Here is a 23,880-nt window from a genome sequence, read left to right as displayed (position 1 = left end):
ATTTTATTTTGCATTCTTCTTACTAATTTGAACTTATCTTGAGTTATACAACTCCAAATCAAGATTCGTTTGAAAATTTAAAAATTTTACTTAAGGGGCTTTCTATCCATATAAAATTCAACATCTTATTTAATATATAAAAATTATAATGAATTTCCAAACCTACCCTTTATGCAATTATTAAACATCTTGTGTAGTCTCTAGTAAATAATCAAGATCTATTCTTAGAAAATTTGGATTTCAATTTTGTTTAGTCAATTAGAAAATAGATTCAAAAAACTTTTCAACCATATAAATTTTGAATATTAAAATTTTATAAATCAATATAGAAAAAAACAAAATCAATGTTGAAAAACTTTGTTCTTACAAAATAAAATTTTCTAGTTAATGTATTTATCAAAATTAATATTATCAAAATTGTATTGAATTCAACATGAATAAATTCACTTCAAAACAAATAATTAGACTTTCATTTAAGCTCAAATATAAATATTTACAGTGTATCTTTTATTTGAGAAATATAACAACATAAAGAAATATTTGTTTAAACTTAAAAGTCATTTTTTAAATAACTATTAATGTTAGAAACTTATATTTTTGAGATAAACATTAAAACTAATCTTTTAAGATATTTTTTTGCCAAAATATTTTTCAAATCAAATAACAATTTTAAAAGGCATAATATTTGTTAGTACCAAACATAATATGTCTTAAGAACCATGTAGTAAACAAAATTATTTCAAAATTTAAAACTTTTTTACAAAATATTTTTCATTTCAAATATCACTTTGAAAAATATATTTATTTAGTACAAAAAATATAACACTTAAGAACAAGAAATAAATAACTCTTTTTCAAAATCTTAATTAAACTTATTTAACTAATATTTTGTCATTTCAAAATAAGTATAAATTCAAAACTAACAAAAATATATATTCTTTGATATACACTTTAAGGTGAATTGGGGTAAAGTGCCATTAACTTGTCGCCAACCCAACTTCATTTCTTTTTAAAAAACTCAATCTACCCTAACTCGATTTCGATAAAAAAAAATCACATCTCGGATTGATCAAATTGAAATCCATCTAAAATTAAATAAATAATAAAAAATGTATTTATATATATCTAGATGGAGCAAAATACCTTAAACTCACATTCGACCTGACTTATGTTTTTGAAAAAAAACTCAATTTGATCCTAAATTAAAAAAAATGCACATATTGCTTTAGATGAACCAAAACCCATCAGATATAGGTTGTTTTGTCATCTATACCTTCATTAACTTTTATTTTAAAAAATTTATTTGTCAGTTTCTTTAGTTGCAATATTTATCTAATTAAAAAGCAAAAAACAAAAACAAAAAAAAAATGAAAGGTAAAAAATAAAATAAGATGCCACATGGATCCATTGGTTAATTTTTTTTTCTTTCAAAAAATTGATTTAACAAAAAAATAAAGGAAGAAAAAAACTAAAAGAAATAAAGAAAAAATGAAAAGCAAAAAGAAAAAAGAAAAAAAATTGGATTGTCGTGTGATGAGCTATTTTTACAAAATTTCTATTATGAATTTGCTAAAAAATAAAAACTTTAATAAAAGAAAAGGTTTAAAAATATTAAATCTGAATACCACGTAGACACCTTCGTTAATATAATTTTTTTTACAAAATTATTTAATTTAAAAAATAAAAAAATAAAAATTTATAATAGATAATATCAAATGAATCCTACAAAAAAATTTAGAAAATATTTACTAAATATAAAAAATAGAAAAAGAAAAAGTAAATAAAAAAGTAAGAGCAGAAAAAGAAAAGAAGATGACAAAAAAAAGGCTTGATACATAATATCAAATGAGCCCTATAAAAGAAAATTTTAAAATATAAGAAATATTAAATATAAAAAGAAAAAAAGAAAAATATTTATTAAACATGAAAAAAGAAAAAAAAGTTTGACATGTGTAAAGTAAAATATACAAGATTTAGATATATGAAGGAAAAAAAAAGTGTTTCCTTAATACAATGCTAATAAAAATTAAAAATTAAACGGCAAAAGGTGTAAATTTTTCATTTTATTTATTTATGTGATTAATGTAATTAGTTTAAATTTATAACTAATTTTTTAGTAATGCAATTTTAACATTTTATATTTATAATTTTAGGGCAAATTTGATGAAGATTTTTATTGATTTTTATATATAATTTATTATATTACAATTTTGTATCAATATTTCAATTAATATCACATGATAAATAATTTTACTATATTTCGAGTTTGTTAAAAAATTAAAAATACTTTTCTCTTTTAATTTATATGAAATTAAAATTTTTTATATTCTCTGTTTATAAGTAATGAACATAATTATTCACTTGATTAATAGATTAATTTGATTTAAATTAAATTTTTAAATTTAAATTTAGCTTGATTCAATTTAAAATTTAAAATTATTAATATATTTTATTTTTTATTTAATTTTAATTTTTATTCAAAAATTTTAAAATAATCATTTTAATATTTTTTCAATAGCTAATATATTTTTTAAAAAATTTTTATGGCTCTAAAATCTAAAGCCAACTAGCCTTAAACAGTCTTTTTAAAATTTCAACCCTATCTGACTCAACCATGTAAGCGGTTTGCTCACAGACGAGGACATGCTCGAACCAAATAGCCAACACATACACACTTTAAAATTTTAATGATAAAATATAGGAAAAAATAAATTTAAAAAATTTAAAAAGAAAATAAGTCTCGTCTCATAGTACTCCCAAAACGGAAATGCAATTGTATACAAAAATAAAAAAGAAAACAAAGTCACCGTTATATGGATTATATTTCTCCTTTTAAAAATGCTGCAGTCACTTTGAGTTTCTATCTCCCCGTCAAATCCTCGACAATCTCTGACCCTCCATTAAAAGTCATAAAATTCTAATTGGTGGACCCATAGGATGACAAGATGATCTTATCTGAAATAGACGGTGATAGTGAGGCTGTGATGGAACATAGTTAACAGCGACGTGAGATAAGAATTTAATGTACTTACTACTAACTTTGGAGGATTGGATATTACTACCTGGCACCCAAAATCAAACCACAAAGAAAAGAAAAAAAAAAAAAAAAAAAAAATATATATATATATATATATATATATATATATATATATATATAAACAAAACGAAACCTCCCCACCCCCAAAAGAAAATGATAACTTTTTTTTTTTTTATTTGTTTGTTGGTTTAATCTGATAAGCTGCAGATACATATATATATATATATATAGAGAGAGAGAGAGATGGCGAGTGATAGCAAGACCAATGGTACTGGCGGCGGCTCTGGTGGCGGAGGACAGATAGCGGCGTCGGTGAAGAAAGTGGTTAGAACCTTAAAGAGATTGTTAATAATAACTGTACGGACTCGGAGATCTACTCCGTCCTTAGAGACTGTAATATGGACCCTAACGACGCCGTTCAACGCCTCCTCCTCTCAAGGTTTTTCCTTCTTTTTCATTTTTTATGATAATAAAGATAATTGTTCTCTCTGTTTTTGCTTTCCTTTTGTTTACGCTACTTTTGTATTTGGTTGCTCAGGAAACTCAAAACAAATATAAAGTAACAAGTTTTTCTCATCATATTTTATGGGGAAAATATATATTTTTATTCTTTAACAATTTGTTAAGACTTTTAGAAGTTATATGTTTTTCTTTTCTTTTCCTTTTCTCAAATGTCTCCGTTTCTCTCTCACTGTCACTATTATCTTTTTTAATTTTTTAATTTTATTTTCCAAATAATAGTTTGACTTTAAAAGCTTCAATTTGCCCAAAAAAAAAAATTTAAGCGGTGTTATACAGTATATAATAGTTGCTCTTTGATGGCTAGAGGTTTATTTACTTATTTGTCTTTCTGGTGCATGATTCTTTCTTAGCTGCCAAACAACTGAGAATGTAATAACTGAAATTAATGGAAGTTTTGAATTCTACTGAGTTGTGTGATTCAATGCTCTTTCAACTTTAATGGAAGAACACTGTCACTTTGACAATTTTTAGTAAGAAATATTTAGCAAATTAATTTTTAATTTTGTAGATACTTTTAATGAGGTGAAAAGCAGACGTGAAAGAAGAAAAGAGGTATTCTATTTAAAAATGTGCTTATTCTTTTTCTTCATTATGGAATTGGTTTTTTCCTTTGGGAAATTCTGTTTGCAGCCACTTTTTTGCTCATAACGGCCAACTACTAATTACACCCATGTCTCTAATTAAAATTGCTCAATACAACCAAAACGACATTTTGGCACCCTTACATTCTTGCCTGGGGAACTGAAATACATTTCTGTTTGCATTTTACCTTTACATTGGATTTGTACGGAAATTTGAATGGAAATGCATTTCTGTTCTCATTGTGTAAAAATTGGTCTGCACGTATGGACCTGCAGTGAGGTGGGCAATTTACCGCAAATACAAGTCCGTGTGATGGGAACATTACCAGAAGTGCATGTCCGTCTGTTTTGGCAGTGGGTTGTGAGAAAGGCAAGGTAATTGGGTGTGGCTGAAGGGTTACAAAGTAATTTTATTAGAGATAATAAAGTAACTCATTCCAAGGGCAATTTTGTATTAGAAAATGTGGCTGTCATGAGCAAAATTATGGCTGCAAATAGAATTTACCTTTTCCTTTTTTTAATATAATTTTTGTTCTGTTGATATGTCAGATGAAAGAGACACAAGAACTAAAAGCTCGAGCTAACAATTGTATGTCTAATCATGGTGTTAGAGGTGGTAGTGAACATTCTTTTGGGTGGAGTGGAGCAATACAAATCAGCTCCTATGGTATGGTCTTTGGAGCATGTATGCCTTGGTGACACTAGTGTAAAATGTTTTTGTTCTGTTATTATTAATATGACATTTTGTACCTTGTTGCAGAGCTTGGTAAAGCTGCATACAGGAAAGAGAATGGCTCAGTTGCCTCTATTCCCTATTCTGCTTCTTCAACATTATGTGTAACTGGACAAACTTGGAATGAGCAGCCTTCCCCTCGAAGGTTAGTTCTAATGAAGCAAAATTGTTGCTTTTTCTATTATGTGTCCTTATCTGATTCTTAAGTCTTAACAGAATATAAATTGGTCTAGCTTATTGATGCTGCTTGATGAAATGTGTACTTATTTGTTTTGAGCATCTTAAATTCTTCTGCAGCAATTCTTTTAATTCTGATAATAGAAGACATAGGAACAGGTGATATGATTGGTTCATCTTTGCAAACATCTTCTGGATCACAATCTGCTTGGGTGGGGGATGCCGTAGGACATGTTACTATGGCTGATATCGTAAGAATGGGTAGCCACAGAGCAAAGGCTCACAAATACCTTGTGAAACATCTTATACCCATCAAGATGCTGTTCTGCCAGACTCATCCATCTACCAAATGAAACCTTCCCTCGCTACTTTACCTTCACAATTGGGAACACATCAAGATTTGCATTCTTTAGATTTGAACATGACTCGCAAATCTGGAAAGAAATCTAGTCAGCATGATTTTGATAGTGAATTGCCTTTGAATGAGCCAATTACTGCTGCAAGTGATATTGGTGCTACGATGTACTCAAATCAATCTTACTTGCATAGTAACGGAGCTAACTTGTCAAGTAACTGCTCGTCAGACAATATTCTAGTTTCAGAGAGCAATGCTGCCAGGGAGAATCTTAGTTCTGATTATGACAACTCTGCTCAAGTATCTAGTAAACAAATATTTATGAATGATTATGGAGGAACATCTGAACATTATGATGACCTGTGTAAAGATACAAATTCGCCTGATTCTCATCGGCAAATCTATGAGCACCAGAAAGGTAAATTTTCATGTTTTGAGTTCGACTTTATAGGATTTTCTATTTTCTTTATTTGATTTTTAATTAAACTAATGACAGATTTTTGCAATATAAAGTCATGGGATGCTATATAATAATCATGGATTCTGCTGATGCAATGTTTGTACTTTGATAATTATTACTATTTAGAATGTCTATTGTAGTCTCATTAGAGTGAAGAACTTGGATTTCTTTACTGGATTTCTTTACTGGATGCTATATAATATCATTTTATTCTCCATTTTTAGAAAGTTTTATACCTCCATTTTTAAAATTTTACTGCCTTGTAGAACATTGGAGGTATTAAGTAAAGAAATTTAGTTCTTTCTGATTTAAAACAAGGAATTTCAGGAAACTGATTCCATGTCTAGTTATATGCTCTGTGCTATAAAATAACATTATGGTCCTTAGCTTGTAAAACATATGTAGAATGTATGAGCTTGTGATAGATACAGGACAAAGGAAGTGGTCGGTTGTTAAGTTACATACATTTTGGTCCTTTGTAGAAGAGAAACATGCAACATGGAACAATTTTTTGTTTTACTATTGTTATCTGTCTCTGATTTGTGAAAGTGGAGAAAAAGGATTGGGAAGAGATGGAAAAAAAGGGTCCTAGTATTCTTTGTCTTATATGCAAAGAAGAAAACTGTTATTGATTGTAGAACATTACAGACTTGTTTATTCTATACTTTTTTGGATGTATTATTTGATTGGTTGAATGGGAAGTGCCCATAGGAACATAGCTCTTTTTTTTTTTTTTTTTAAATGTAGTTGTGGGCTTTAAGGGTGTGTTTGGATGAGGCATTTGGAATAGAGATTTCATTTCAATCAAGGTTTTTGAAAGTTAAAAAATGAATTTACTTATTTGGGTGAAAAAAAGAGAGAATTTCAAAATTTAGGTGGAATTTTGAGAGTGCTCAGATTCCCTCTTGAAATTCCACCTAAAGATGTGGTTTTCAAAATTCCTCCAAATCCTCCATCTCTTTACTATACATGGCCCGCCTTAAAATACAAAACTCAAAAAAAAAAAAAAGAAAATATCATTTTATTTAACTCTAATATATTTGTATAATTTATATTATTAATAATATCTATATATTCTTACAAATCTATTGATACCCATATCGCATATTTTATTTATACATATATATTTATCTTTAATGTTATTATTCTTCTTTTATAATTATTTTTATCTTATCAAATTTCAGTAGACTAAATTTCTTTCTAAGAAATTTATCCAAACCAAATGATTACAAATGCTAGCATTTTGAAATGATGCATTTTAAAATCTATTCAATTCAAATTTCTTTAAAATTTTAAAATTCTTCATCCAAACACACTCAAAATTTCTTTAGCATGAGAAATATAATTGCATTTGAAAGTGATTGCAGTTAGTGCAATTTATGTGCAACACTTACTACATGCATTATTGACTCTCTCTCTCTATTCTTCTGTATTTTCCAAGCATATGCTAGATGGTTGGTTCATGGATTTAGATTCTGTGCATTTTAGCATAGCTAAATGCTTATGAAAATTGGTTAGACTGTGTTTATATTCCTGCAATGCAGAAAGAACTTATGTTGAATACGTGTTCTGGTCTTTACTTTTCATCCTCTGGTATCCAATCTCAGGGATAGGTAGAAGTTCTAATGTGTCTGTTCCATATCCTACTGCTTCTTTGTCTGATGATGCCATCAAAGCCGTATCCTCAGCTGTGGTGAACATACAATAACTAAGTTTAGGGAAGGAAGAGCAGTCAGTGACTCCTACTGAGGATAGCCAGGGAGTGGCGCTTCCAAATTATTTGCAAGCCCTTTCTGCTGACTGCTCGCATTTGAGCTTTGGAACCTATAAATCTGGCAAGAATACGACATGGTCCTGGCCACAAGCATCCAGTTCCTTGACAGATGACTTGGAAGAGATCTTGACAAAAACAAATGGTCCATCCTCTATGCATTTAAACTCTAGGTATGCACCTTTTTGAATAGTTCCAGTTTTGGCTTCCTTGTTCATGGTAGTTCATGATATTTGGATGTCTTTATTTGCAGGAACTTAGTATGTTGTGATGAAGAACAGCTTGAATTTGATTTTGATACAAATAGAGCAAATGCAGATGCTAGGAACTATAATTCCACCAAATTTTCACAGGCAGAGCTTAGGAAACTAGATATTCCTGATGCAGCAGTCTATGGGAATGATTTTGTCTCCCATTCGTCTATACCTGGTTCTAGTTTCAAGAACATCCAACAATTAAGTTCTGCTTTGTCTTTTGTGATTGACCCAGATGCTGGGAATCTTCCTCCTTTTCCAAGTGAAGTGGTAAACAGTTTTTTTCCTCTTTTCTTGCATTTATGATACCCTGTCAGCTCCTTGTCTCACTTTGCTGCTATGATGCTAGCGGGCTTTTATGAGAAATGAATATGGAATTTTTGCTATTCCATGCTGTTATATAAAATAGCATTAGCATCATTTCATGAGGATGCAAAGCTTGACTGCTATTCTCTTTCTTGCATTACATTGATTACCTGGCCAATGCTCAGCATGTCCTTTTCTCTTTAATGCCTACTTCATTCTTACAGTAGTTTCTTCCACACTGGTGTTTGTTTATGATATGTGGTGTTTATACTTGCTTGTGCAATCACTTGTTGATTTATTTCTGATTTCAGTTTCTTTTGAACTTTGCATTGATCGTTTGAATTTTGGGTGCTAGCAATCATATTCAAACTCTATACCTAGTGATTTATTGGCGGCAAGTATTCAGTCTATAACAGCAAGAGATTCTGCAGCATTCCTTGCGTCGCAGTTGATTTCATCAAGATACAGCAGTTCTGCATCATCCATTAAGAACGCAACTACATCCAAGCCTGAGGTAGAAATTATAGAATCTGTTCTTCTGGGTAGCTCAAAAATTTTCAAGTTAGGTAAATAGATTTTGGTGGTGATTATTTTCATTTGAATGATGGTTGAATCAGATCAGTCTGCTTTTGAACCGCGTATTCGGAAGGCAGCCTTTCTTATTGTGGAAAGGTTTATCCTAGACTTTTTACTGTTTTGTTGCTTTTTTAAGTGGGTAGATGAAAGTTATTAGCTTTTATCTTGTTGTAGAGAAGCACTAAATCTGAGTGCTATGACTACTAGTCATAGAATTTTGGAATATTCCTACCCTAAATGTTATTCTGTTGGATTGATTTCCTGAATGTGGTAGGGATGGGTATTGACTTGAATCCTACAAATGAAAGATATTTAGATCACTTATTGACCATATTATTCTTTTGCACGATTTGCTGGATTTTTTCATGTAAATTGGTGTAAAGTTTCAGATGAATTGGTGGCTGTCTAGCCTAGACATATTTAAATAATGTCATTATGTAAAGTATGGTGAATCTGGCTTTGAATTTCTGTTAAACTAGGATTTGAGTGCTTTTGTGCTACTTAAATGGACTTAAAAAATTAAAGTATTTTTAATTGTTCTGTTAATTCAGGTTTTAAATTCTGGAGCCTTTTCTGCATCCCATCCATCCTCACAGGCCTTGCATGGTGCCAACCTTGCCACTGGACCTTTACTTAAGGAGCATTTTTGAGCACATTCTTATTCTCAAACTGGCTACCTGGCCATACCTCAAGGCCATACATATACACCATTTGCTGTGCAACAAGCATATCTGAATGGCAATATGTTCCATGAATCTCATGCAGGGATAAAGTCCAATCTCCCACACTACAGACGTGCTAGCATGAGCAGCTTTCCTCTGTCAGGTTTTTACTCGTCTGATTACCAAAGTTTAGGGAATTCTGCTGATATTCCTGGAAGTTTTCTGCACAATCTATCCGCTGGTCCAGCAGGCAGCAAAGCTGGTTATGATGACTTTTTACGCTCTCAGTACAGGGATGAAGGAGCTAATTTCGTCCAACTTCAACCGGTAATAACAATAAGCATATTTCATGATATGATGCATGTACTGTAATGTTTAGTTCATGGAATATATGACCATTTCATTCTCATCTTTTATATATTTGATGTATTATCAGAATGATGTCTCTGCCAGATGGGATTATGGACATGGTTCACAAACCATATCAACTATTATGGATAGTGCTTATTACAGTTTACGAGGACAGAATCACCTGCTTGCTGGTTATCAACAGGGCCAGCAACATTCACAGCTCCATGGAGCTTTTGGGTATCCTGGTGTTTATAATTCTCACGCAGGGATCACAATAGAGAAGCAGCAGCAGCAGCAAAAGCATCGTGATATGATTTTAAATGGTTCTCAAGGCTTGTCATCAAAGTGTCATGGGTCAAGACTTAAGCTCCGAACCTGTGCGGCTTCGGGATCCGGACATTTACCCTTCTGACGTCTTGGATTAGTCTACTGTCATGGTTCACACCCTTGTGAGATATTATTCGCTTTGACGCTCTTGGCCTCACGATTTTATCATACAAAAGGTCCTCACAAGGAAGAGATGATGTAAACTCTTATATATCCCAGTGATCGTTCTATTGTGTTTGATGTGAGATTCAGAACTCCTTCTTAGGTCTTTGACACTCTCTCATCTAATCTTGTAACGTCCTCGTCACGGAGGCTGGTCACTCTGCCTATCTCTCTCGAGGCACTTGGCTTTGATACCACTTGTCACGAGTCGAGATTTAAGCTCCAAACTCGCGCGGTTCCGGGATCTGGGCATTCACCATTTCGACGTCTCGGATCAGTCTGTCTATCATGGTTCACATTCTTGTGAGGTATTATCCGTTCTGATCTTTCTGTTCTCACGATCTTGTTTTACAAAAAACACCTCACAATGAAGAGATGGTGTGAATCTTTATATATCTCAGTGAATTTTTTATTATGTTTGATGTAAAATTTATGAATTTTTTTAAGTTCGTAACAAAAGCACCTATCCCAAATTTGGTAGTGTAGCTATTAACGTCTTTTTGTTTTCATTTTGTTAGCGGCAAGACATTACAAAAACGTCCGAGTAGGATGATATTACCGTTCAATCAAAGTTTTCAGTTTTGTTTTTTTGTCTATTTTTTTTTAGTGCTTTTGCAATGTCCAATTGTACATACTTGAAAAGAGAAGCTGACTGGTAATGACGTCTGCCTCAACATTGTATTCTAACTAATTTCAAGTTGGGGTATGATTGCTGCCTGCTAATGGGATGCTCTTTTTTTGATTGATGACGCGATTCATTTGTAGCTCTTACTATTACGAATGGTCTTCCATGTGCAGCTCATGGATTAGTTGTTGATTTGATTAGTTACATTTGTTGTCTGTTCTTTTGTTCCCTTCTATCTTCAAGGTGTCTGAATATTTATTTTTGCACAAGCAGAAGTTTTGATGTGGGTATTTGTGGGGGAAAGCTATTAACATGATTGAAGGACCAGTTGGGTTTATTACAAAATCACTCTTTCTGGTTCTCGCAATAAAATTATTGAATCAAACCCGCTACTTAAACTGTATTCGATTAGGATCTCTGAGTGTGCATGAATGGGGCAAGGCACAGATTTGAGAGTAGCCAGGGATGAAAACCAAGAACAAGACAAGGGAAATGTCCATAGACCAGGCATTGATGTAATAGAAACGGCTCCCAAAATGCCAAAGGCAGTGACACCAATCTGTGCAGCTGAGGGTGAGGACATTGGGCGGCCTCGAGGGAAGCCAGCAGGCTCCAAAAACAAGCCAAAACAACACATTATCGTCATTCGCGACAGTGCTAATGCGGTAAGAGCCCATGCGATGGAGGTGACCTCAGGGTGTGATGTAAATGAGAGTTTGGCTAATTTTGCAAGAAGAAAGCAATTGTTACTCTCAGACAACCGGCCTCGTCTGGTGCAAGTGTTACTCTATATGGCCGGTATAAGATTCTCTACTTGCTTGGATCAATCCTGCCCCATCAGCCCCACTTAGAATTACAGGGCTAACAATTTCACTAGCCGGGGCTCAGGGGCAGGTAGTTGGTGGAGGAATAGTTGGTGCACTCATTGCTTCTGATCATGTTCTGATCTTGGCTGCATCCTTCATGAATGCCATTTGATCGTCTACCATTGGATGATGATGATGAAATTATGCAGTATCAATATCACCATAAGGGTCGGCACCGTCACCTTGACATATTTCTGATTTGTATGGGATGCCACAGAACTTGATCACCAAAGGCACTATGCCTCCTGAGATATTCTCTTGGCCAGCAGGGTGATCTATGTCGAAAACCTAACCTGATTAGCAAGCAATTCTTTGGAGATTGTCACATCCTCCAAATATAGTCATTTAGTGTTATTATGTATTAAACTTCTCTCAAATTAAGCAGTATCTTCACAGCATTCCATATCTTTTTTCTGTAGTCAAATCTTGTTTGAGTGCAATATTATGATTTTAAATATGTTGGATCTCCATCTCCTATTTCTCAAGTATCAGTAATTGTGTGATTTTCTCTAATTGTTTGAGTGCAGTGCTGTAGTTCTTTATCTTACTATTAAGATTGTCATACATAATTAGAAGGGATAATACCCCATTTGATACCTAATTATTAAAATATTTTTAATGTGGTAACTAAATTAAAAAAAAAATTTAGTAAGTTATCTAAACTTTATTTTTGTATAACAAATTATCTCAATTTTATAATATCGTTAAATAACATTGATATGATACTTAAATTTTAAGTAAGTAAAACGTGATTATCATTTAATACTTATATAACTATCATGTGTCATTTTTAAAAAATAAAAAATAATATGATTATCATGTGATAATAATGTGATTGTTATATATATTTTTTATGTTTTTTATTTTTAAAAAATATAATGTAATAATCACATATCAAATCATATGACAATCATGTATTATTCATGTAAAATTTAAATTTCACTTCAACATTATTTAACTGTATTAAGGGATGTGACAACTTCATATAAGAAAACAAAATTTAGGTACCTGATAAAAAATATTTTTTGTTTAGATACCATATCAAAATAAGTGTAATAGTTTAAGAGCCAAATGAGATATTATCCCTAATTAGAAAAGTATCTAACAACTAATCCTTTCATCAATGCAAATTCCTTTTGCTTTTAAAAAAGAGTTAAATCATACTTTTGGTACCTAAACTTTGAAAAAATATATAAATTGATATTTAAATAAATAAATATATAATTTACACCATAAACTTTTAAATAATATATTATTTTAATCCAAATTCTAATACTTTTAACTTAATTTACATATATAGTTTCTAACCAACATAATTTTGTTATATACAAAGCCGAAGCCAATGTGAGCAGGTAAGGCTCACGGCCTCCCAAAAAATTTTTACATTATTCCAGATCAGTAACTGAGCCTACCAAAGCTAATATCCATCCTCCCTTCCCTCATTCAATTCATTGTTTGGCCCCCCTTTAGTTATTGTCTAGTTTCGTCTCGATAATATACATGTTATTTGTTAAATAAAAAAGTTAAATATTTTGTAAAAACTTCATATGAATGTTACATGGATGTCAATTGATAAACAATAATTGACCGGTTTTAAATAATATTTTAGAGTTAGAGTAAAAAATATATATACTTTCAATTTATATTAAAAAAAGATGTTGATAATATGTATGATAAACATATAATTTGATAATATTTGTCAAATGCTATAATATAAGATAACAAAATTAGTGGGATTAAAATTTAGATTAATATAATATATAATTTGAAAATTCAAAATGCAAATTGTATATTTTTTAAAGTTCAAGTAAAAAAATGTAATTAACTCTTTAATAAAATTATATCCACAAATAAATAGTGTTATTGGTTTTTTTTTTATTTTTAATCCCAAAAGAAAGATCAACAAAATGTTAGGAATGATGAATTAATTGCAATAAAGGGCTCAGTACTTCCAATAGGAATAAAATATTTGTGATCCATACTAAGGCAGCCAACAATTTATGACTTAATCCTAAGTTTCAAGCTCATTCCTTACATTGTAATATGAGTTTCAACTCATTCAATATAGTGTATAACTCCTTTGCTTGAGGTTGCACCCTTCAACCAGAAACAAACAAATGAATTTCACCATTAACTTCGATCAGACCACACCCTGGTTCTTTGTCTAATTGCATCTCTTGCATTAAAAGTCTTCGCTTTGCTTGATTGCTTCCTCAAATTGCCTACTTGCAGCATAAACATTACACATAAGTACAAATTCGATCCTGACAATGACGGATGCAAATAGTTAGCTAGGGTATTGGAAAATAAAAAAATTTGAAGGAAAATTTGTGTTGGATATCACCAAAAAATTTCTTTAAACACCTCCAAAATTTTTCTTTGAATATATATTTTTTAATTCTCTAATCACTGTACTCACTGCCACGAACCAATACCTAACCACACCCTATAGCGAGTCAAGATCCGGCATTCAGCATACATCCACTGTAGTAAGTGGATATCCTGAATCCCGAGAGAAAAAAAAAATTCTAAATCTGCTATTATATCCAAAGCTTTCAGCTGGATCAAGTTCAATAACATGCCTTTTTGCCATCTCAATATTTCCATGCTTCCTGCATGCTGACAGCAAAGGCCTTCCATCTTCGTTAATGGGCATACTTCTTATTAGCTGCCTCTTCAAGAACTCCAGCATTACCTAGCACATCAAACAACCATGCAATTATAATGCTTGATGGTTGCTTAGATTTTGTATTTTTCCATCATAAATGAGAAATAATCTTTGAATTTATATTTGATGCACTTCAGTGCATAATATTCATGCATTATCAATGAAACATAAAGTGTTACTTTATTAATGAGTATAATTGAAAATATAAAAATTCTTAACAATAAATATTTATAAATTTCGTTTGTTTAATTAATTAAAAAAATAATTTCTCAAAAGTAAATAAAAATAAGAATGATTAGTTTTTTTTTTTTCCTCAATTCTGTCTGGTACATTTCTGCAAATAAAAATGATTCATGAGACGACTTCCAAACTAGAAAAAATGTTGGCGCAAAATCAGCCAGAATACTATTATTTATTAATAAATTAATTAAGCAGTTAGAAAAAAAAAAATGTAAACTCAAATCCGACCGAGATGAATTGTTATGGTAGCAGCCTAACAGTTGCATCTGTTTACTTCTTGTCATGTTTTCTTAAGTGTAAAAAAAATGGCGGATTTTGAGGCTTTACTTTCTCAATCTTGACTTGCACTTCAAATTTGTAGATTATCTTTTTTTTTTTTTTCTCTTTTTTTCTTTTTAGATAACTTAGAAAGTGACCTCTCACTTAGCAAATATTAAAGGAAATTCAAATGAAACTGAAAAATTTTTGAACCAACAGTTTTCTTTTTATTTCTTAATCTATCCCTAAATTTTTTATGTTTCACCTTCTAAAAATTGGTTATGATACATTGAAGTAAGTCATACTTATAGAGTGATAAAGTTATATTGAAGCAAGTCATACTTGCTACTATAGATATTATAAGCAGAAGAATTTGTAACTGATTTATCCTTTTTTATTTAATCTTGAGACTCAAATTATAATTTTTGAATATAAAAATATATACTTATATATCATTGAGTAAGTATTCAAATATGACATGTCAATAATTCTTTTGACCCATTAATTTTACACTTTTCATATATCTATCCTTGGATTCCATTTGCATGTTCCCACTATTCTTGTTCTTAGTCTTGGGATATAATTTTCTTGCAATCTTTGTTTATTGCAATTGGAAAAGAAAATTCAAGTTTAAATAACGGTAAGTAAGACTTTTGGTTCTTCCACATGCCTAGGATTTTTTTTTTTTTTTAATTCTTGCATAGACCTAACTAATAATAGTTAGTGAACAATCATGTAATTTGTTAGTATAGTGCTGAATTTTTAATTGCAATAATCAAATTAATTTAGTGATAATTTTAAGTACTAAAAAAGTTAATAGTAGCTAAGGATTCTTTTTCAAAAGAAAATCTAAAATGCCCTGAACAATGCTTAATTATTTAATTCCTTTCTGACTCATGTCTAACAAAGTTAAAGCCGATTTTGAGATTATGGACCAAAGCAAAGATTCAAGATCTGCTCATAATATGAAAAAAAGTGTATTTTGAGATGGGAATTAGGCAATAATTATTGGCCTTGGGCAATTTTATAATTTGTCGTCTCCATCAAACCCATTCTTCATTTTTTAAAAACAACCTAATCTAATAGGGTTAACTATTAAGAAGTGGCTTTATTTGGGGTATAAAATAAAGGGGAATTATGGCTATATATTTTTTTTAAATACGTAGGGTATCCAATTGGTCAAAAGTGCATTTTCAGGGTAGAATTTTGGACCGTTCCTTCACTTTGAGAACCATTCTCTCCAATGTAGTTTCTCCATTAACCCATGGTCCCTCCTCCATTAATTTCTGATATCCAATGCTAGTTCACATTAGCTTTTGGTAATAGTGGGCAATTGAAAGCTATAGAATTAGAGGGCATAATTTAATTTTTTTTTTATACTTCCTTATTCTAAAATGGAAGATGCTAAGTGCACTCCCTGTATTATTGAGAATATATACCCCAACAAATTATATTCATATAGAACGATTTGCTTCAAAAATCACAATACATAAAAAAAATTTTGCAAAGTAACATTTGGTATCACTTTTAACATTACCGTCATGATCTAGTTGTTAGAATTAAAGCCATAACCTTACTCTAAAAAAACGACTATAAGCCAAATAGAAAGAAAAATAGAACACAAGGAACTTAAGGGATTTAAATTGGTTCACTCTTAATGTAAGATTTAAATTAGTTGTAAAAAGAAAATAATTTCAATTTTGATCCAATGAACAATTTATAGAACAAGAGTTCATTATTCTACAAAAAATTATAGGACATGAATCCCTTTTCATGAGTGTAATTCAACGTTATTGACATGTTAAAATTAAAAGCTAAGGTTACATTAGTCGTCTTGTAATTAAAATGATTAAAAAGAGCATATTTGCTTATAAATCTAAAAATTTGAAAAGATATGTGTTTGGGTGTACGTCATTACGAGAGTAAATTTGTTTTATAATGATCTGAATATCACTTTCCCAACGATGATAACATTTTTTTTTCATTTTTTTAATAAAATTCAAATCACTTTATAGGACAGGGATTTAATTGTAATCTAAATCACGTAAGATTGCTAAGTTATTATCGAACATAGTGATTTAGTTATGATGAATAAATCATTTTAAATTTTAAGGAATCATCCCATATACCATATGAGAGAGTTGTTTCTATCGTGTGTGAGAGTATATATACTTCTAGAGAATACAGAAGCAGGTTAAAAAAAAAACAATTGTCTGATGTTTAACTTTCATCAGTCATATTCATTGTCATTATTGTCTTAGAAATTAAGATAATTGGTGGGTCAATGGAAACAATTTTGGTTTGATGATACCTTTCATTTATAATTGTGTTCACAATTTATGTTACTTCAATTTTTCATTTTTTCTTTAAGTATTTGTATTTGGTACATATCCAGATATAAATATGAAGACTCGATCTTTTAAATATAGAAAAATTTTAAAAAATTAGAAGTACCTATATCTGCATTGGACACTTAACCTTGAATCCGAGTAACAAAGGTCATAATCCCTTTAGTAGAAATTAACTCATGAGGCTTGTAAGATTGTTAGTGGAATGTTGATTACTAAAGAGAGTTTAACCTTTTTTTTTTGGTTCATGATAAACATGAGAAAGCAGATAAAGTTGGCATGACCTTGTATATCTTTCACCACGCTTCACAACACATGGAATCATTATCCGCCTCTCAACATGTTGAACTGAAAAAAAAAAAAAAAGTGACAGGATGGTGTCACCAAAAAGAATTACTATAAGAATAAAGTATAATAATAAAGAAAGACAATATTCCTGCTTATGCAGTTAAGAATAAAGTATAATAATAAAGAAAGACAATATTCCTGCTTACGCAGTTGATAGTCACACTCACACAACAATCCAACCACAAAGACTTCCCCAAAACTCAATCCCAACCCACAAACACAAGAAAAGGAAGGGAAACAGAAATAGACAAAGAAAGAGAACTTGATTATCCTTTTTGGACACATCTCAATCATATTGGAAAGCTTAAGCAGATTACCCTTTCTTTTTTTTTCTTTTTTTTTTCTCTTTTTCTTTCTCTTGCTCTGGTTTCAGGTGGCAATTTAAAATACACTAAGAGTGACATGATATGAAAATTATATTAAAAATGACATAAAGGTAATACGGGTTAAAATTTTAACAAAAATCATTACAGGTGTAAAAAAAAAAAAAAACAAAAACAAAATCTATATATTTCTATTTTCAATGTTAACGTTAATTGTGACATATAATTTTTGTGTAAAATACTATCATAATGTGCAAGTCAGAGAACTTAACCTCTAGATACAAAACAATGGAATCACCATCAATCATTTTATTAGACATTATTGGTCACCTAAATAAATCTACTCTTCTTAAAGAATTTCTCAGCTTAATTAAAGTTCCTTAATATATATATATATATATATATATTCTAGTTTATTAAACAAAATTAAGTTTAAAAGTATGATTATGTACAGAGAAGGTATTAACACCTCCACAATACCCATCCAAAAGTTATACTAATTAATCTTATATTATCCTAAAGTGGTCTTCTTTAAAAAGGACTTTTTAAATTTTCATTATTTAAAGTATGGGAAAGAAATTTAGATTTTTTGCCCTCATTTTGGTAAAATTTCAAATAAAACTCTTCTTAATTCAAGAGTATTTAGAAATTTCTTTTGTTTTCTTGAAGAGGCTTTATTCATTGAATTTGTTAAATATTTTATGAAAAAATTTATTTGTATTTATGTTTTATATTTTTTTTAATTTATTGAAAATATATCTAAAATTTTCACAATTTGGGTTAATTTAAAAATGTTTTCTCACCTAAAATTTTTTTTAAAAAATCAATCATTTATGATTTTTAAAAATTTCATCATTGGAAATATTTTTAAGAATTTTATGAAAGTTATATTTTATTTTTTTTACTTGAAAATAAAGGTTGTTTGTTATTATTGAACATTTCCTGAAATTTTCAATAATTGAGATATTTTTAGAAAAAAAAATTCTCATCTAAAAATTTCTAAAAAGTCAGTTATTCTTGACCTTTAGAATTTCATCATAAGAACAATTTCTTATTTACTTCCAAAATTTTATAACAATTACATTTTAATTATTATTTGTTTGAAAATAAATATCAATTATTTTTATTGAAATTTTCCTAAAATATTCATCATTTGGGATATTTTTAGAAAATTTTCTTACCTAAAAATTATTAAGAAATTAAGCATTTGAAATTCATTACAATTTTATCCTTAGAATAATTTTCATTTATTTTAAAATTTTTATAAAGATTACAATTTATTTATTATTTATTTGAAAAAAATATCATTAATTTTTATTGAAATTTTCCAAAATTTTCACCATTTGGGTTACTTTTAGAATAATTTCTCACCTAAAAATTTCTAAGAAGTTAATCATTCTTAATTTTTAGAATTTAATCATTAGATTTTTTAATTGTTTTAAAACATTATTATATTTACATTCAAATAATTATACAAAAAATTTAAAATTTACAAATTATTATTTATTTCTTAATTAATCCAAATGTTTTTATTTATTTTTCATGTTTTCAAACAATTAAAGTATATCCCTAATTCCTATATAAAAAATATACACAAAAAAATGAAATAAATAACTAAAATTTAAAAAAAAAAAAGGAAAAACAAAAAAAAAAGAAAAAAAAAACCTTTTATTTAATTGGGTTGGGTTAAAGCGTGGGTAAGTGCATGGGTTAATGAAAAAATTCGGTTTAAAAACAACATGGTTTTTGCTCTCCTAACAATCCCTCTTCAAACATTTTCCTTCATTTCTTCAATTGCCTTTCTCTTTCTAGACTTTGGCTTTTTTGACTTCTCTCTAACCCTTTTAAGAACACTAACCGAAAACTTAATCTAACCTAAAACCTGACTAAGCGTTGTCATTATTGTTACCTTCAGTAAACAACTTTGGTCACTATGAAACCCAAAATTTACTTTTCGAATCCTTTTCTCTTCCTTTTTCACTTATAAAGCTAGATTTCTAAGAAAAAACTATGGGATTGAATAGATTTAAACTTGAAAATCACTATTGCCATCATAAAAAAAATGCATCTCCAATAGTTGTTTAAATAATTCGAAACCCATAAAAAAAACTCCTCCTATTCTTTCTAGCCTAAAGACACAAAAATATGCCTAGAGGACTTAGAAACATTACTACCAAAAAGAAAGAAAAGAAAAAAAAGATTTGATTGTTTTCTATCTTTGTTGCTATGCATATTGTGGAAATTCTCTATTTAGGCTCTTTTATTTTTGTCTGTGTCTACTTGGGGCTATTTATATAGTGGTTAAAGTAAAAAAATTATGGGATTGACATTGAATAGAAAGATCAGATATGCTTGGCAAATCCATTCTTTTTCCTTTTCTAAGCTTAGATTTTTTTTTTTTATTGAAAATTGTTCAAACTTTCATTTGTTTTCAAAACAAATTTCGGTTGATTTGTTTTTTAACTTTGGGTAATTCTATTCACACTCCATTTTTTTACTCTTCACACATTTTTGTTTAAAATCACCTTTAAATGTAGTTACATAATTATCACCTTTTACATAATCACCTTTATACATCACACAAGCCTAAATATCAAAATAAAAGGCCTATACATCACATTAGTTTATAACACAAACAAGTCAAATAGCATACATTCAATGCATCATCCTAGAACATCCAAACACCTTGGCTGGTTGCTTGGCTACCAACTGTTGGGTTATTGGTTGTTTGGTTGCTAACATTTGAATTGCTAGATGCTTAAGAATTAACAACTTAACCACCAATATAGCTTGAGGTACTACTTTTACCCATTCCTCTAATTAGAGCAACTTTGGCCCTAACGTGACCTCATCCTCTACCAACATTTTTAGCATGACCTTTTCATGAGCCAACATTTCTAGCATCACCTTTTTCTCTACCAATATTTCCAACATCATCTCTTTCTCTACTAACATTTCCAATAGTTTGACAACTAATACCAGATGCTCTTCCTCTTGAACTTTTGCCAACATCTATTCTTCTAGCGGTACTTGACTGTAACTTAATTCTAGCAGCAGTATTACTAATAAGTCTTTTTTTTATCTGCCTCTAGTTATAGATGTATTTGTTCTTGAGGAAGATAAAACATTTATCCTTTGATCTACCTATAAAATACACTTCATTCATGTTGAATTTAATATATAAAGATCATTTTAAATTAAAGAAGTAAATTACTTGAGGATTGGTAGACTAAAGAAGAACTTTGTTTAATCCTTTTAACCTCATCCTTCTTTGCCATGGGGTCTCTTCGACCATTGATGCCTTACAACATCTAACATTATGTCCAACCTTACCACAGTTACCATATCTAATTGGCTTATTCTTTCATGACATTTTGTAATGATTTTGTGGTTTATCAAGTGCTCTCTTTCTTAACTTTCTTGGTCAACCTAGTGGTCTATATATGATTAGAGGGACAAGAGTAGGGTTACCACCTACAGTTCATTCTTGTTATCCTAGAATAGGATTAATAATGGCATCATATGTAACCATGTATATGTCTTTAGAATAGCAAGAATAGATATAGGATTCTAGTCTCTCCCTATTACTGTAAACAACAGAAACAACATGTTTACAAAAAATTCCAATCAAATCCCAAACCCTACAAGTACAACTCTATTCAGTCAAGTTCACAACATGAGAGGTTGTACGATATTCAACTTCATATATAAACCTACCAGCAGGAATGATTAAGTAAGTAAAAGAGTCTTTTTTAATTTGTTTAATCTTGTCTTGAATATTTGGACATAAAAGACCATTGTAAGACTTCATACCTCTTAGAATGGAACCTTTTCATCAATCTTTTCTTTATCCATTCTAGCATGTTAAGGATAGGCAAATCCCTAGCTTTCAATATATAAGTATTGAAAGATTCACTAAGATTATTCACCGTCAAATCAGTCTTTGTTCTAGAGTTAAAATAAGACATTACCCAAGTTTTTGGATTTAATCTACTTACCCAAGCATGTGTTGCCTTTGTTTTGTTAAGCACTTTCAATACCAACATAGCCTTCTCCTATTTTTTCATTGACCCCACACTTGCTGCCTTTCAAGAAGCTTTTTTATATGGTTCTCCCTTAAAATAAAGTTTGTAATTTATTTACAAATGTCTTAAATAGAACTTATGCTCAACTTGATGGTACATTTCTTCAAATATTTGGTCTAAACCTTACAAAATAAAGATTAATTGATTAATACATTTTATTGGTCAAATATAAACACTATATAAAGAAACTAAATACAAAGACAATTAATACCTTTTATTGGTCTGATATAAACTCTAATCCTAGTTCAGTGAAACTCTTAAGTTCTTCTTGTAGCAAATTCAGGAACCAAAACCAGGTTTCTTTATTTGTTTATTTAACAATTGCATAACAAAGAAGGAAAATGTTGTTATTCCTATCTCTAGCATCAACACTCATTAACTGTCCTCCAAAATGACCTTTTAAGTGACAACCATCCAATCCTATAAACCTTTTACACCCAACCATGAATCTTTTTTTCTATGTACCGAACATGATGAATATCCTTTCAAACCTTAGAATAAAGGATCTAGGAACACTAGTGGCTGTATCAAAATACTGACTTTTCATTTTCATAATTACAGAGCTACCAAGATTGGTCTCTTGGATTATGTCACAATAATCAAACAACTTCGAATACTATAACTTGTTATCCCCTTCTATCAACTCTCTAGCTTTTCTTTTAGCTTTTTTTTTTTCTTTTCTTTTAGCTTTTTTTTAGCTTTTCTTTAATTCTCTAACAATCTTTTTCACTATCTTTGCAGTTTCCCAATTCAAGTTATCCTTCAAATCATCAAAAAACTTTTCAACCAAATAAGGTGCAGTGACTTGGTGAATTTTAAACTTCCTTGAACAATTATGCTTTGGTTGAAAAGTCTTTATTTGAAAGGCACAATCATCTCTCAACCTAGATGCATATATTCTCCATCCATAGTCATTGACACAAATAGCACTAATTTTATCTCCATCATTCTTTCTAAACTTATAGTCATAACCTCTACGAACACATTACTCTTTCAGTGCTTTTCTATAAATAATTCCATTAATAAACTTCAATCTAACCTTTAATTGCAAATTCTTCATATCAAACTTTTCATTGAACATTATGTAATTGTCTACTTCTTTATTAGATCTATCAACAATATGTAGATCACTATCATCCATCACTATACCATCTTCTTAAATAATGTTTTTAGTTGACCTCCTTGGAGTAGGTTGTATAATACTAAGCCTTTCTATTTTCTTAGGACCACAAACTTCATTATCCTTAAATATATCATTACCCTTTATTTCTTCATCAAAGTAGCTAGGATTACTACTAGAACATCCATCACTATCATATTCACTGTTTGCATGATAGTATTATCATCCTTATCACTATCTTCACCATCTTTCTCTTCATCATTTTTAGTATCTTCACCAATATTTCGAGCATCATTTTCAGCCTCATTTGCACCACTATCTTTTACCAAATTAGCAGTACCATCATAAACCTCATTTGCATCATTATTTTTTACCTAATTACAAGTACCATCATCAACCTCATTAGCACCAATGTTTTCTTCCAAATTAGTAGTATCATTTCCACCATTGTTTCTTGCCAAATTAGCAATATCATTTACACCATTATTTTCTATAGTATTATCTTTAATTACAAATTCTTGAGTAGACCTCCGTGTTTGTACCTCTTTTTCATTTTTAGAAGGTGTACATGGATGTATAATAAAAAGAGAAGACTCACCTTTTGCAACATATATTGGAATGACTTTTTTCATTTGATAACATAGAACCATATATTCAACATGTATATCTAAATAAATACATTTCAGCCCTTCATTAAGTGATAACCCATGCATACAATAAAACCC

General features: G+C 29.9%; 1 protein-coding gene and 2 pseudogenes across 2 annotated transcripts; 2 read left to right on the top strand and 1 right to left on the bottom strand.

Moving 5' to 3' along the window:
* Positions 1 to 3,265: 3,265 nt before the first annotated feature.
* Positions 3,266 to 11,020, top strand: LOC111299682 (uncharacterized; annotated as a pseudogene). The gene is made up of 10 exons (XR_016329906.1): positions 3,266 to 3,476; positions 4,045 to 4,111; positions 4,690 to 4,807; positions 4,901 to 5,018; positions 5,171 to 5,823; positions 7,473 to 7,809; positions 7,890 to 8,160; positions 8,552 to 8,689; positions 9,324 to 9,761; positions 9,871 to 11,020. The product of XR_016329906.1 is annotated as an uncharacterized LOC111299682 (transcript).
* Positions 11,021 to 11,138: 118 nt separating this feature from the next.
* LOC111299683 (AT-hook motif nuclear-localized protein 16 pseudogene) lies at positions 11,139 to 12,057 on the top strand (annotated as a pseudogene).
* Positions 12,058 to 21,605: 9,548 nt separating this feature from the next.
* Positions 21,606 to 22,570, bottom strand: LOC149513747 (uncharacterized). Its single transcript, XM_089748104.1, has 3 exons — positions 22,355 to 22,570; positions 21,764 to 22,005; positions 21,606 to 21,663 (listed from the first exon to the last, which is right to left on the bottom strand). Exons 1-3 carry the CDS (start codon positions 22,478 to 22,480, stop codon positions 21,606 to 21,608), a joined length of 426 nt encoding a protein of 141 aa, XP_089604230.1. The 5' UTR covers positions 22,481 to 22,570.
* Between the last annotated feature and the right edge of the window lie 1,310 nt (positions 22,571 to 23,880).

The sequence above is a fragment of the Durio zibethinus genome, chromosome 18 (assembly GCF_047325235.1).
Source record: "Durio zibethinus cultivar Kanyao isolate XHJ-2024 chromosome 18, ASM4732523v1, whole genome shotgun sequence".
In the NCBI taxonomy this organism is placed as follows: Eukaryota; Viridiplantae; Streptophyta; class Magnoliopsida; order Malvales; family Malvaceae; genus Durio; species Durio zibethinus.
Note: the sequence above shows the minus strand (reverse complement) of the source record. Positions and strands in the feature narration are given on the sequence as shown.